The sequence below is a fragment of the Lucilia sericata genome, unplaced genomic scaffold, assembly GCF_015586225.1.
Source record: "Lucilia sericata isolate MDLA Ls3-8-SP2 unplaced genomic scaffold, ASM1558622v1 Contig002433F_arrow, whole genome shotgun sequence".
In the NCBI taxonomy this organism is placed as follows: Eukaryota; Metazoa; Arthropoda; class Insecta; order Diptera; family Calliphoridae; genus Lucilia; species Lucilia sericata.
Genome location: NW_023996222.1, coordinates 15,322 through 30,700, shown reverse-complemented (window position 1 = coordinate 30,700; position 15,379 = coordinate 15,322). Strand labels below are relative to the sequence as shown.

Below are 15,379 nucleotides of genomic sequence, written 5' to 3'. Positions count from 1 at the left end.
ATATAGCTTAGTCCAGACTATAGTCTAGTTAATAGTCCAGACTATCAGGCCTGTCACAGAATTTCATTCCGATCGAAAGTGGAATTATTTCCGTATTTTTGCTTCTTCTAAAAAAGAAAACGACAAAATCTTTCGGAATGAAACCACTTTCAGTTTTTGAAGTGGAATTGATATTTGTATGTAATTAACGCTTTACTTAGTTTTAATAATAAGAACCTTTACTAAAAACATGGTTCTTGTTTTGATTAGCCAAACAGGAACAATTTTAAATGAAATCTATATAATTTTATTCATTTTTTGTCAATTTACGAAATAATTCGGAATTTGGAGAAGCTAAAACAAAAATGATCGGAATAATAATACGGAATTGAAACCATTCCGATCGGAATGTGTGACAGACCTGTATATATCAGTGCCGCTGCTATTTAGTTTCCCGATTAATTAAAATTCGTAATTTTTTTCTTAAATTCATTTTTATTTATTTTAACCAGTAAACTATAAAAAGTTATTAATTACTTAACCAAACAAATATAAAACTATTTTTTTTTTTAAGAAATGAAACTTATGCAACCACCAATATTATTATTATTTATAATTGTTTTGTTTTGCTTTATAATTTATAGAACTTATAAACTCTAACCAGATCATGATAAATATATATTTCTTTTGCTTGCTTTAATAATTAAAAGCCACTTAATATATTTTGCCTAATAATTTCTTTTTTAAAATATGTTTTTATGTGTAGTCATAAAAAAATTATTACAAAAATAAAACTTTTAAAAAAATCTTAAAATCAAAGATTTCTTTTTTGTTTATATTTGGTTAATCATTTTTTTTTTTGTAATTTTTCGTATATGTTTTGTTACTATAGTACAATAATATGTTTTGTAGATCCTTTACGTAGTTTTTTTTTTGTTTGTTTTTAAATAAAATTTACTTATAAACTAGAGAAATAAAAAGAATAAGAAATGTATGTTGTTGTTTGTAGACGTTAAAAAAAAATTCTTAAATCTTTGCTTGATTCGTTGATGTTTTTGTTTTTCTTTTGTTGTTGTTGCTCTTAAAATATTTTGAAATTCAGTACATTGTTTACTTTTTATAACATTTATTGTATAATTGTTTCGTTTTCTTTATAAAATGTCTAGTCATTTATTGTTTTTATGACTTTAATTATTTTGCAAATGTTTTTCTTTTTGTTATAGAAAAAAATTGTTATAAGAAATGCTTCCAGCCTGAGGTAGTTCGTAATTAAAATGGTAGGCTTTTTATTTAAATTAGTTTTTGTTACTCTTTATGTTGTTGATGTTGTTATAAAATTTTGAATTTAATTTTTGTGTTTTTTTTTTTCAAAGATTTTATTTTCTTTTCATTTTTCCATTTTTTACTAATTTAATGTATGATTTTAAATTTAATTGTTCAATTAATTTTCAACTTAAATTTATTTTTCTTTTTTTTATTAAATCTAAAACTATAAATGAGTGTTTTTTTGTTGTGTGTCCAAGAAAAAAAATAAATCTATTTTATGTTTTTCTAAAATTTCAAAGTTTTTGCTATGAGTGCAGCAATAGCTTGAGTTTTATTACCATTATTTCTACGCAGTTCCGTAATGACTTCATCACGTTTGAAGCCCATTTTAACGAGATCACTTACATCATTTTCACTAAATTTGTCACCAGGAGCAATTGTATTCGCATTCGTACTCGTGGAGCAGGCTAAACATAAACATAAAAATCAATACAATTTGGTTTTACGTTATGCTAGAGTGTGATAGGGAGAGAGAGAGAGAGATTATTGAATATTAATTATTCAATTTACCTCCACTGCTCGCTGCTTCTCGTTTACTCTGTTCAATGGCATCTTTGATTGCACGCTCTTCGGCATCATTAGCAGATTCGGCCATAACATTAAGATCATCTTCGGAATTGCCCGACAAGCGGGCACATTCGGGCAGTTCACTTTCAGGCAAGAATTTTGTTTCGGTACCAGTGGTACCAATGCGCAAAACATTACGCTGCAAGTCTATGTTACACTGAAAGGGAAACAAGAGAATTGTGTTGTTTTAATTCAATAAAATTATCTAGAGTCTAGTCTAAAGTCTAGTCTAAGGTCTAGTCTAAAGTCTAGTCTAAAGTCTAGACTAAAGTATAGTCTAAAGTCTGTAGTCTAGTCTATAGTCTAGTCTATAGTCTAGTCTATAGTCTAGTCTATAGTCTAGTCTATAGTCTAGTCTATAGTCTAGTCTATAGTCTAGTCTATAGTCTATAGTCTAGTCTATAGTCTAGTCCATAGTCTAGTCTATAGTCTAGTCTATAGTCTAGTCTATAGTCTAGTCTATAGTCTAGTCTATAGTCTAGTCTATAGTCTAGTCTATAGTCTAGTCTATAGTCTAGTCTATAGTCTAGTCTATAGTCTAGTCTATAGTCTAGTCTATAGTCTAGTCTATAGTCTAGTCTATATTCTAGTCTATATTCTAGTCTATAGTCTAGTCTATAGTCTAGTTTATAGTCTAGTCTATAGTCTAGTCTATAGTCTAGTATATAGTCTAGTTTATAGTCTAGTCTATAGTCTAGTCTATAGTCTAGTATATAGTCTAGTCTAGTATATAGTCTAGTCTATAGTCTAGTCTATAGTGTAGTCTATAGTCTTGTCTATAGTCTAGTCTATAGTCTAGTCTACAGTCTAGTCTACAGTCCAGTCTATAGTCTAGTCTATAGTCTAGTCTACGGTCTAGTCTATAGTCTAGTCTATAGTCTAGTCTACAGTCTAGTCTATAGTCTAGTCTACGGTCTAGTCTATAGTCTAGTCTATAGTCTTGTCTATAGTCTAGTCTACAGTCTAGTCTACAGTCTAGTCTATAGTCTAGTCTATAGTCTAGTCTACGGTCTAGTGTATAGTCTAGTCTATAGTCCAGTCTATAGTCTAGTCTATAGTCTAGTCTATAGTCTAGTCTATAGTCTAGTCTATAGTCCAGTCTATAGTTTAGTCTATAGTCTAGTCTATAGTTTAGTCTATAGTCTAGTCTATAGTCTAGTCTATAGTCTAGTCTATAGTTTAGTCTATAGTTTAGTCTATAGTCTAGTCTATAGTCTAGTCTATAGTCTAGTCTATAGTCTAGTCTATAGTCTAGTCTATAGTCTAGTCTATAGTCTAGTCTAGTCTATAGTCTAGTCTATAGTCTAGTCTATAGTCTAGTCTATAGTCTAGTCTATAGTCTAGTCTATAGTCTAGTCTATAGTCTAGTCTATAGTCTAGTCTATAGTCTAGTCTATAGTCTAGTCTATAGTCTAGTCTATAGTCTAGTCTGTATTCCAGTCTATAGTCTAGTCTAAAGTCTAGTCTATATTCCAGTCTATAGTCTAGTCTATAGTCTAGTCTATAGTCCAGTCTAAAGTCTAGTCTATAGTCTAGTCTATAGTCTAGTCTATAGTCTAGTCTATAGTCTAGTCTATAGTCTAGTCTATAGTCTAGTCTATAGTCTAGTCTATAATCTAGTCTATAGTCTAGTCTATAGTCTAGTCTATAGTCTAGTCTATAGTCTAGTCTATAGTCTAGTCTATAGTCTAGTATATAGTCTAGTCTATAGTCTAGTCTATAGTCTAGTCTATAGTCTAGTCTATAGTCTAGTCTATAGTCTAGTCTATAGTCTAGTCTATAGTCTAGTCTATAGTCTAGTCTATAGTCTAGTCTATAGTCTAGTCTATAGTCTAGTCTATAGTCTAGTCTATAGTCTAGTCTAATCTAGTCTATAGTCTAGTCTATAGTCTAGTCTATAGTCTAGTCTATAGTCTAGTCTATAGTCTAGTCTATAGTCTAGTCTATAGTCTAGCCTATAGTGTAGTCTATAGTCTAGTCTATAGTCTAGTCTAGTCTATAGTCTAGTCTATAGTCTAGTCTATAGTCTAGTCTATAGTCTAGTCTATAGTCTAGTCTATAGTCTAGTCTATAGTCTAATCTATAGTCTAGTCTATAGACTATAGTCTAGTCTATAGTCTTGTCTAGAGTTTAGTCTATAGTCTAGTCTATAGTCTTGTCTAGAGTCTAGTCTATAGTCTTGTCTATAGTCTAGTCTATAGTCTAGTCTATAGTCTAGTCTATAGTCTAGTCTATAGTCTTGTTTTTAGTATAGCCTCTAGTCTATAGTCTAGTCTAGTCTATAGTCTTGTCTAGAGTTTAGTCTATAGTCTAGTCTATAGGCTAGTTTTGTCTATAGTCTTCTTTTTAGTATAGCCTCTAGTTTATAGTCTAGCCTATAGTCTAGTTTAGTCTGTAGTCTAGTTTAGTCTAGAGCCTATAGTCTAGAGCCTATAGTCTAGTATAGTATAGTCTATAGTCTAGTTTATAGTTTTGTTTGTTTTGTTTTTTTTTTTTTAATTACCTGATGTCTTTTGAGCATATCCAAACCCAACAACATATCCATGGGTTGTTGTTCTAAAACTGTAAAACTAGAAACCAAATAATCATTTTCAATTTGTAATTTGCCCATATGAATGCGACCAATAATACGTTGAGTGCCAACACCCTTAGCAATACCGCTCCATCTAAAAAATACCAAAAAATTAAAAAATCCTTCCCAAATAAACTAAAAACAAGAGAAGATATTTACTTGGTATCAATTAAATGTGTAACATTACAACGTTGAGCACAAGCCGAACTCATAATGGTAGTTTGAGCACCAGAATCCACAAAAGCCTTAACAGGAACACCGTTCACTTTACAATTTATATAACTAGGAAAAACAAAGAAACCTTATTAGTAAAAATAACAAAAATGTAAACCTTTACAAAAACCCTACAGCATGGTGACAGTGCCAAAAACTTCAGGATGTAACTCTATAGCAGCAGCCATATTTTCTTGTATATTCTTCTGCTTAATCTCTTCCTCAATCATGCGTTGAGCTTCCGGATCAAAGGGATCAGCATGTAACATACGCAAACGTTGAGCATTACGTGCTTTACGAGCATCAATTTGTTCTTTCAAGACTTTTTCAAAACTTTCCAAATTACCCGATAATAAAGCATCAGCTAAGCGAGGATTATTTTGTTTTAGTAAAGCCATTGATTCGGGATTATCAAGAAACATTTTACGTACAGCAGCTGGATCATCATCATAATTGACATTGAATTCATCAGAATCATTGTATTCCAGAATATTGGCACCAGAAGGCATGCCACCTAAACGAAAGCCACTATTACCAGCACTGCTGCCTGAACTAGTGCCGGGTATGTTAATATTGCTGAAATCCAAATTACGTATAGCAGCTTCATCTGTAATTTTTTTAATTTGGAAATGGTGTAAGTTAAATTTTTGCATTAAAAAATAAATTTAGTTGTTATGGTTTCCTATTTTTCTAATGTTTCTTCTCCTTGTGATTTATTGTAAACAAATACTTTCATAAAAAAAATTAAAAATTTTTTGTTTATTTAATATATTTTTTTAAATTGGCAAAAATCAAAAAAATGTTTATTTTCGCTCTTAACATCCTTGACCTTAACACTGAACTGTGAAGAAAATTAAGTCAAATGCTTTTTTTCCAGCTGTTTAAGTTATTTAAATGATGTCATATTAAGTTTTTTTTAAATTATCAATTTATTTTGTAAAAAAATACTGTGGAGGTGTTGTTGTTTAATAAAGAATTAACTCCTGCTTATAGCTTCTAATTCTGTAATGTGTGTGTTCTAGAAAGATTTCACTTATATTAATGTATGTGAGGGTCAATTTGTTGAATTTATTTCAACAGTCTAAAGTTTAGTCCACAGTATTTTCTATAGTCTAGTCTATAGTCTATTATATAGTCCAGTTTATTATCTAGTCTATAGTCTAGTCTATAGTTTAGTATATAGTCTAGTTTATAGTTTAGTCTTAGTTCTAGTCTTAAGTCTAGTCTATAGTCTTGTCTATAGTCTTGTCTATAATCTTGTCTATAATCTTGTCTATAGTCTAGTCTAAAGTCTAGTCTATAGCATAGTCTGCCTATATACTAGTCTATAGCATAGTCTGCCTATATACTAGTCTATAGCCTAGTCTTTAGTCTAGCCTATAGTCTAGTCCATATTCCAGTCTATAGTTTAGTCTATAGTCTAGTCTATAGTCTAGTCTATAGTGTAGTCTATAGTATAGTCCATAGTCTAGTCTATAGTCTAGTCTATAGTCTAGTCTATAGTCTAGTCTATAGTCTAGTCTATAGTCTAGTCTATAGTCTAGTTTATAGTCTAGTCTATAGTCTAGTCTATAGTCTAGTATATAGTCTAAACTAGTCTAGTCTAGTCTATAGTCCAGTCTATAGTCTAGTCTAGTACAGTTTAGTCTATAGTCCAGTTTATAGTCCAGTCTAGTCTATAGTCTAGTTTAGTCTATAGTCTGTTCTAGTCTATAGACTAGTCTAATCTAGTCTATAGTCTAGTGTAATATAGTCTATGTATAGTATATAGCTTAGTCTACAGTCTATAGGCTAATCTATAGTCTATTATATAGTCTAGTCTATAGTCTATTATATAGTCTATAGTCTAGACTATAGCCTTGTCTATATTCTAGTCTATAGTCTAGTCTATACTCTAGTCAGCAGTCTAAGTTAAGAGTCAATCTCTTATTTCTCTGAAAAATAATTTGATTCTTCACGAGTAATGACCGAATGTTGAATACATACATATTCCAATTACTTTTTGTCTTCGGTCATTAAAGACAAAAAAATTTAAAAATAAAATCATTATTATAGAACAATTACATAGAAAATAATGTACATACGCACATTTAAGCGCATTGACCCAGTTCTGAAAGTCCAAAACAAAAAGTTACACAAACACCTATACGAATATCATATGCATGGAAGTCGGGCCCGTTGAACGTTCGCAAAAGGCCAGACGGACAGACATATATAAACAAGTCATAAATAAATGGATGACAAATATAAATAAATTTCTGTAAAACACAAGAAACACACATACAACAGCATGAATGCCACCACAAAGTAATTTATATGTTTGTGTAACAACACAATGTTTTTGTGCACATATTTGGAATTACTGCGCCTACATTGCCAGAGGATACAATTACAATGACATTATTGCAAAGCACATGCTTTGCAAAAAACTTAAATGATGACTTACCCAAATCCATTGGAGTGCCACGACTGGCAGCTGATAAACTCGATCTTGCAGGAGGACGAAGTATTTGTAACATCACACAATCGCCATCTTTTATGCCAAAATGTTTCAGAGGCTTTTGGTTGTCTAACAATGGTTTACCATTGAAGACCACAACCATTTGTGGGCCGGCAATACCAGATTCCACCTCACAAAAGGCTTTGAAATTTTCTAATTCCAATTCCTCCGAAACATCAAGAAAAAAGATTTTATCCGTTGTGGTTGTTACAGTAATTTTCATCTTGAACTTTAGTTTTAATCTATGAAATGCTTCTACGCAAAAAAATAGATTTTAATTTTACGTTCTTTGAGCTTAGGTAAAAAGACACAGAAAAAATGCTTTGTTTTTTGTTATGATTCTTCTTTTTGTATGTTCTTGCTACTGTTGTTGTTGTTTGGCCGGTCGTGTAGAGCTTACTCACACCTGCAACGATTGAAAGTTTTAAACGAAATGTGAATTTCTTTTATGAAAATTAAATTGCTGGTGTTAAACACAAGAACAATATAATTTGCCAAATTATTTGTATACTATATGCACAATAGCTCGATTGACTTTATATTTTGGAATATTTTTTTCTTTATCTTATTCTGCTTACAGCGAAAAATTATTTTGTTGTTGTTTTTTATTGATGTTCTTTTCTCTTTATTATTACTCTTAATTTGTTGTTTAGTGTTATTATTTAAAATATATTATTTGTATAATTGAATATATAATATAAGTATAATTATTACCTTTTATTTTGTGGGAAACGTTGTTAATTTCCTATTGTTTTTAAGATATTTTAACAAATTTCACAATAAATCAATTTTTTAAGATAAATTTTGTGGTTTTCTAAATATTGTGTTGCTTCTGTTCAGAGACCTATGCCAATAAACATTAACGACGGCGACCGGAAATACAAAAACTTCATTGCCGTTAATGAACGAAAAAATCGTCATTGACCCGTATAAGTGTTCAGCGTTATTAATTAAAAGTGTAAAAACATCGTACGTACATTGTTTTATATTGTAAAATTCTATGAATTTAGTGAAAGTGTTAAGAAAATTTTACACAATAATGCCAACATTTTTTAGCAGAAAAAATGTTTGGCGGCGTCGGTTTTTATAGTCTACCAGCGGCTGGGCTCAGATGGCTCTAAGACGATTCTGCACAGTTTTCTTCTTTTGTTTGTTGTTTTTTGCGTGTGGCATTTATTGTCAGTGTTGCAAAGCTACCTTTTTCAATAAAGTGAAAATTAGCGATTTTGAAATTTTATCATTTAGTAGGAATCATAGAGATTTGTTTGTTTTAAGCCACATGGCCACACATCAAATTTGTTGGATCAAACGGTAAGTTTTTTAATTGTGTTAGTAAAAAACTCACACCACTTATATACATGTGAGTAGTTTTCACTAACACAATTAAAAAAATTACCGTTTAAGTCAACAAATTTGATGTGTGGCCATGTCACTTTAATATTTTATAGTTTGCTAAAATATAAATAATGTACATATTGATAATTACAGAATTTCGTACAAAATTTGCAATCCATTTTCTTTAAATTTTCGATAATATTTTCACAAAAAATTTTCGATAAATTTACTTTCTTTAAAAATTTTTTCATAAAATTACTTTTGCTAGTATACATATATTATATATTTTTGATAAATCTTCAACTTATAAATTTTCTTTTTATATAAAATTGTATCTAATTTTTTATAAACATTTTCGATATTTTTTTTAAGGAAATTTTTCAATTCGGTAAATAGTTTGATAAACATACTATGTATTTTTTAAAAATATTTTTGGTGTATATTTTTAATAATTTTATTCTTTATAGAATACATTTAAAAATTCTTTATTTATAGAATATTATAAAAATATTTGAATATGTTCGTTATTTGAGAATTTTTTCTTTTAAATCTACAAGAAACTTCAGCTTCCGTTATACACTCAGAAAATTTAATTTAACGCCTTACTAAACGAAATACAACTCTGTGAACAATCATTCAGCATTATTCAGCACAATAACAACAAAAACATATGACATTTGCGCATAACCAGAGATCTGCGTCGTTTCGGCTTAAAAAAGTCTAAGCATAGCCGGCGAATGAAATTAAAAATAGACGCCGCAAAAAATTTTCAGCCTAAGACTCAAGCCGTCTTTTTTCCCCTAAAGTGACAAATATGGAACGTGTGGCATACTCGAGGTATTAATCAATCCATTAAAGAGGATTTTAGCATGGGTATAAAATTAGGTGCATATAGGAAAACTTAAAATTTAAAGAAAAATTTGCCCGAGACTGTTGGTGTTTTGAATCTGGCCTTAGAATTTATCAATCACATAAGGTTTTCCAGATATTAGCATGAAGTTTTTTGCCATATTTGGACGCTGTAGCCCGAAGAAATCCACTATTCAGTTTGCTAATAATTGCTTCTATTTTTAGCATGCCTATGGTAATTAAAAACAACGTATTTCTAGGTTCTGCATCAAAAATCATGCGATATCCATGGAGTGACTGTTTTCCAAGGTCTAGCTTTCCAGAATTCATGCCTTTCAGACCAAAAATGTACTATACATAGAACCAAAATTATTGTATTTTTTTTTTTTAATTTTTAATATTGTTAATAAATCGAATATAACAGCTGAATTAGAAGCCGGCTTACACACGATTTGAAGTCGCCGCCGAAGTTCTTAGTTTCAGCCGCCGCCACCATAAATGATTGTCGGCGCAGTATGTTTGCGCATAACACGAACAAAAAAGAAGAAGCATTTTATAAGCACAGTCAAAGCAAAAAAATATTCGGAAAAAAGATCTCTACAGAGAAAAAGTGAAACTCTGAAAAAAGCTGTAAAGAAAATATATAATTGTGATTTTAATATATAGAAAAAGTGAAAATCAGTGTAAAATTTAGCAAAAAAATTTCAAAAAGTATTCAAATTTCTAAAATTATTAAAATAAAAGTAAGTTTTCAACGATAAATTAGCAAAAAATCCCTTTAAAAAGTGGCATATTTTTTCTTGTACTTCGTGAAAAAATTAAGACTACGTGCTTGAAATTAAATACACACATAAGAAGAACAAAGAAAAAAGAAATATATAAATTAAATTTTTTTTCTCGAGGGTGACGGAAAAAAATTATAATAAATAAAATCAAATAAATTGTTGGGAAAAAATTTTTTGGTTATTTAAATAAATTAAATTTTATAGGTGAAAAAGAAAAAACACACGCAAAGTCACCGAGAAAAAAAAGGCAAAAGAAAAGTAAAAAATTTAAAAAAATTAAGCAATTAATTTCTTTGTGTTTCTCCACAAAAATAGAAAAAGGTGTGATTTATAATGAGTGCTCAGCCCAGTCCCGCGTGTATGACTCCACAAAGTGAGCAGGAAAAGGTAAGTTTTTTTAAGCTAAAATTATGTACCCCAAAAAGCTAAAAAAAAATAACTTAAAAAATATTGTTGATAAATATAAGGAAAAGAAAGGCATATTATGTGTTTTTAATGTATATTTTGCCCAGACAGCTGCTACTTTCTGGAGCTATCTGTATTTATATTTTTTCGGGTTTATCTTTTGTATTTATATTTTGCCCTTATTATGTTCCTTGTCGCTGAATTGTATTATTGTTGTTGTTGTTATTTTCATAATGGTTGCCAGGTGTTATGGTATGAGAGTTAAAATAAAAATGGTTGCTTGCTTAATTTTTTCGTTTTTTTTGGTTACATTTCCCTTTTTTCTTTTTCTTTAAACAGTTTTGTTATACGAACTTTTTCTTTTGATTTTGCTATAAATAAGAAAATAAAATTTCATATGAAAAAAAAAAAAAAATAGAATTTTCAATAATGCAAGTAGCAACGACCTGAAATTGTGCAAAACCTTCATTTAGAAAAAAAAACAGCAACAACAATAATAATATTGCCATGCACAATAATAAAAAAATATAAAAACAAAAACTATAAAAACAACTACAACTGCTACTTTAGCAGACAAAAACAACTACAATCAAACACAACATGCATACAGAAAACAACAACAACAATTGCTTAGAATGCTGTCTGTAGTTTTAAATGATGCTAAATTTGCGTTTTATTTAAAAATGAATAAGGCAAAAGGAAATGCATTTAAAAACATAGTAAAGTAAAGAAAATAGATTTAAACTTTAAATTTTAAAGTGAATTTATACTCTACACCGATGTAGTTTGGAATTTTTATTTTTCTGTTGGTTCTATACTTCTAAACTTGAGTCGATTAAGCTTTCATGTAAAGCTTGTGCGCACGCTACAGTTCGCAATTTTCAAGGTATTTTGTGTAAATTTACCCAGAAAAGAAAGAACTTCCAAAGAAGTGAAAAAGAAGTAGAATTTACTCAATGGAAGTACTAAAAAAGCCCTGAAGAAGTGATGATTTTAACACATGCTTGTCATAGGAGGATGTCTTTTCTATTTGATTCCAAACTCACTACTTCTGAGATCATTCTCAAGAAGTAATTTTTATGCTCTTTTTAGGAAGTTATTAGGAAGTGAATTTGTAGTACTATAGGATACAACTAATTTGACTTAAATAATATTAACATTAATAAGGATATCATCCTCATAAAAGTGAAAGAATAAGAAATAAATCTTCGGGATTGAAAAAAATATAATTATTTTCGATTCTTTGGAAGTCATTAAACATCACTTCCACAGAAGGTAATAAAATTCACTTAGTGCTATATTTGAAGGATCGAACGAAGTGTTTCTTTTAGAAGAACTTTATTCGATCGCTTCATCTGCCAGAACTTTTGCTATTTGTCAAAAATATCAATTTTCAATTTTCTATACTACAGAGAAGTTGCTAAAATTCAGAGATTACACTTGTGTGAGCTTTTTGGAACTAGAAAGTACCTTAAAAAATATTTATATATTATCGACTTGGTATATCGAAATAAATTGGGAAACTCCTCAAGGTAGTAGTACCCTTTCTTCACTTTAGTTCATGAAATGTAATTTTTGGATATACAAAACACGTAGGATATACTCAAATGTTGATAATTTTTGCATTTACACTCGTCCTATTGAATGGTGGAGTACTCTCAATCTTGAACGCAGCGAAATACTTGGGTGTTATTATTGAAAGCAAAACTATGACAAGATAACAATTGAGATTTTCAAAAAGGCTACAGAAACAAGATGGAAAATAAAACTCAAACTTGTGAATTGGATTTTTGAAGAAAATATTGCTCAAATCATACTTTTAGAAGTCACTTTTAGGTAGTGAGCTATAAACAAGAACGATAACTTTATAAAGTTTTCTTGATATGCTGCTTGGATTCCAATGGACATGTTGGTCAGAAAACTAACTTTATGCACAGCTGTCAGACTTAATGCGATTCGCGCAGATTGACACATATCCTACTGACCTAAAAGCGCTATGAGATAAATGTTAATACCCGGATAATTTTTGGGGTTGTCATAGAGTCGTAATTGGTTATAAAATTAACCTAAAAAATACTTTGTGAAATCGTTTGTTTTTGGGTTTTTGCTCGTATTCTAGATCGAACACAAATAAAATCTCGACAGACGTATATTCTCTAACAGGACCAGGAATTTAAAAATCTTACTTATATGGGAACAAGAATACATGCCATTCTATTGTTTATTGAAGAAGTACATTTTCAATATCAATAAATTATTGCACTTTAGCATTCAAATCTTTAAAAAATAATTACAATAATAAACTGATAACACACCACAAGTTTTCTATATACATATGTATTTTTTAAATTATGACATTTTGACGTCATTATTTTATTATAATTTAAACACAAATAAGAAAAAATTTGCCAATTCACATGTCAAATGGTCTGTCTCTTTGTACATGAACTTGACAAATAACTATGAATAAAGAATATTTCGAAAATACTTTGTGTTTGTAATAGTTCTCGAGTAACTAATTAACATTAATTAATAATACTCATATAATTGCTAACAATGAAATAAATATGAAAATAGAGTAGTATTTTAAATAAATAAGAAATTAAATTGTTAGATTAACTAGTTTTTTTTATTTGCTTTTTCAAATTTTTATTTAAATAGTTCAATTTTTTGCAAAAATATTGCTAATTAAATGAATTTTAAAATTATTTTGTGAAATTCTGAAATTCCATGGTAAATGGTGTAGTTTATTAATATTTATTAAGTTGATACATAATTATTATTTTTTTTGCATTACATTTTTTATAAATTGTAATAATAAAATAAATATTAATAAGTAATAAAACCTTCAAAAATGACTTAATGGTGAGAAATTATAATTAATATTAGCTTAAAAACAATCATTTTAAATTGACTTGCAGAAACCAAAACTTAGCATGAATCAATTTTGCTAGAAAAAGAAAACTAACAATTTAATATTTTATAAAAAATTACTTTAAATAATATTGTAAATAATAGGAATTTCATCAAAATGCTTATTTTTAATCCAATTACAATAACTAATAACTTACATTAACTTAAATCATGGTATTTGCATATTCAAAGTACTTTTTTCTATTTAAGCGTTTTTTCTTGTAGTTTCTACAACTTTCAAGAATTCGTTTTGCAAACAGTTGACAACATGTTTGTTTTGTATTGAATCTGACATATTTGTTTTGTTATTGTTTTTATTTTTTTATCTAGTCTAGTATATAGTCTCTTGTCTCATTTATGTACATAGTTTTGTTTTAATTGATGTTTTGTTTTTGTTATAATTTATTTATTTATTGTTTTTTAGTATGCGTTGTTGTTTGTTATTCTTTTCTACACACTGTGTAACAGGGATGATAAATGTGATTTTGTACTTTTTTGTTGTTGTTTGTTTGCTTCAGTGAGAAATAAAATGGCCATTTTTGGTTAGAGAAAATATGTACAGAATTTACGGGTTAAAAAGAATGTAATAAAAGATATTTGTGCAAAATGTTTTTTTGAAGAATATTTCTATATTTATTAGATCAAAAATAGAGAATCTTTTAATGTTTTAAAGAATAAAGGGAGGGACAGATGTATTGGTGGTAGTTGAAGTTTCGAAAAAAATAGTTTTATAAACACCATGAGGGCTTTAAAAGTTTTTCTTCATTTCAAAAAAGTACTGCAAAAAAGTACTACTTTTCATCTTCCCCCTTTTAAAATGAAAACTTGTGAACGAGTGAGTATGACAAACAAATAACCAAACAAGGTCGAACATTGCCCACACCACTTAAATGACAAATAACTATTATTAAAGCTGATTTTTTTTTATATATTTTCGCCTGACGCCCGTCGTCTTTTTCGCTGCACTAATACAACGGGAATGTTTTATTTTTATTATAATTGTAATTTAATGAAAAACATAAACAAAATAACATTTAGTATAGAGGTACTAGACTAAAATTAGTGTTATAGTTTTGTAAAAGGTTATTCGATTAAATGTTAATGAATTTATGAAATAACAAGTGAATAATTAGAGCTTAAATCTTATTAAAGAACTATTATTTGAAGAACTTTCTAGTGACGGACTAATCTAGAGCCAAAGTATAAGAAGTCATCAACAATGCCAAAGGCGATTGAACACGATAAAATATCCATATTGATGTTAAATGAACTTGGCGAGCGGAATATTGAGTAGCTGACTATGATGTTCAACATGTCAGTAAGCAGGCTCGTAATTTCCGAAGTATTGAAAAAAGAGTCAATTTACACCATATTTAAAACCTAAAAAAAGCGTTGGGGGGCAAAATCTAAAAAGCTTATCTCTATCCTGTTAGATGTCCGAAGACCCCTTAGGCTATGCCACACCACCACAGCATTAACCGCCACCGACACTCAGGCCTTAAATTATATCTAACCTGTTAGCTGTCAGAAAACTATTTTGGATATTTTACTCGTCCATGAGTCCTGCCACAAAGCACCAATAAAGCACAGCCACTGTCACTCAGGCCTTAAACGGAAAGAAGCCGGTGAAAGGCCAGTAAAGCCATATTCTTCGAGATATACAACAATACCATAAGAAACAAACGTTCAAAACTCCATTGAGTTAAACAAGATGACGGCGATCTTGTTAACTTCAACCTTTTTAAACTCCCCGGACATTTACAAGGAGAGGCAAAGGGCCACAAAGTTGATATATACGATCATATATTTATACTTTTGTAGTCTTAGTGTATAGAAAGCAAACTCCGACTGCGCACATTCCAAAAATTCTGGGATTCAACTCTGACAGCCTATGTCGCTGTATTCCACAGCTCACGTCACTGTAATCACGCACAA

At 29.5% G+C, this 15,379-nt stretch overlaps 1 protein-coding gene across 1 annotated transcript; it reads right to left on the bottom strand.

The window, feature by feature from the left end:
• Positions 1 to 829: 829 nt before the first annotated feature.
• LOC119613922 (protein DDI1 homolog 2) lies at positions 830 to 8,168 on the bottom strand. Its single transcript, XM_037969994.1, has 7 exons — positions 7,872 to 8,168; positions 7,104 to 7,563; positions 4,793 to 5,264; positions 4,604 to 4,726; positions 4,376 to 4,538; positions 1,816 to 2,029; positions 830 to 1,712 (listed from the first exon to the last, which is right to left on the bottom strand). Exons 2-7 carry the CDS (start codon positions 7,378 to 7,380, stop codon positions 1,531 to 1,533), a joined length of 1,431 nt encoding a protein of 476 aa, XP_037825922.1. The 5' UTR covers positions 7,381 to 7,563; positions 7,872 to 8,168; the 3' UTR covers positions 830 to 1,530.
• Positions 8,169 to 15,379: the final 7,211 nt, after the last annotated feature.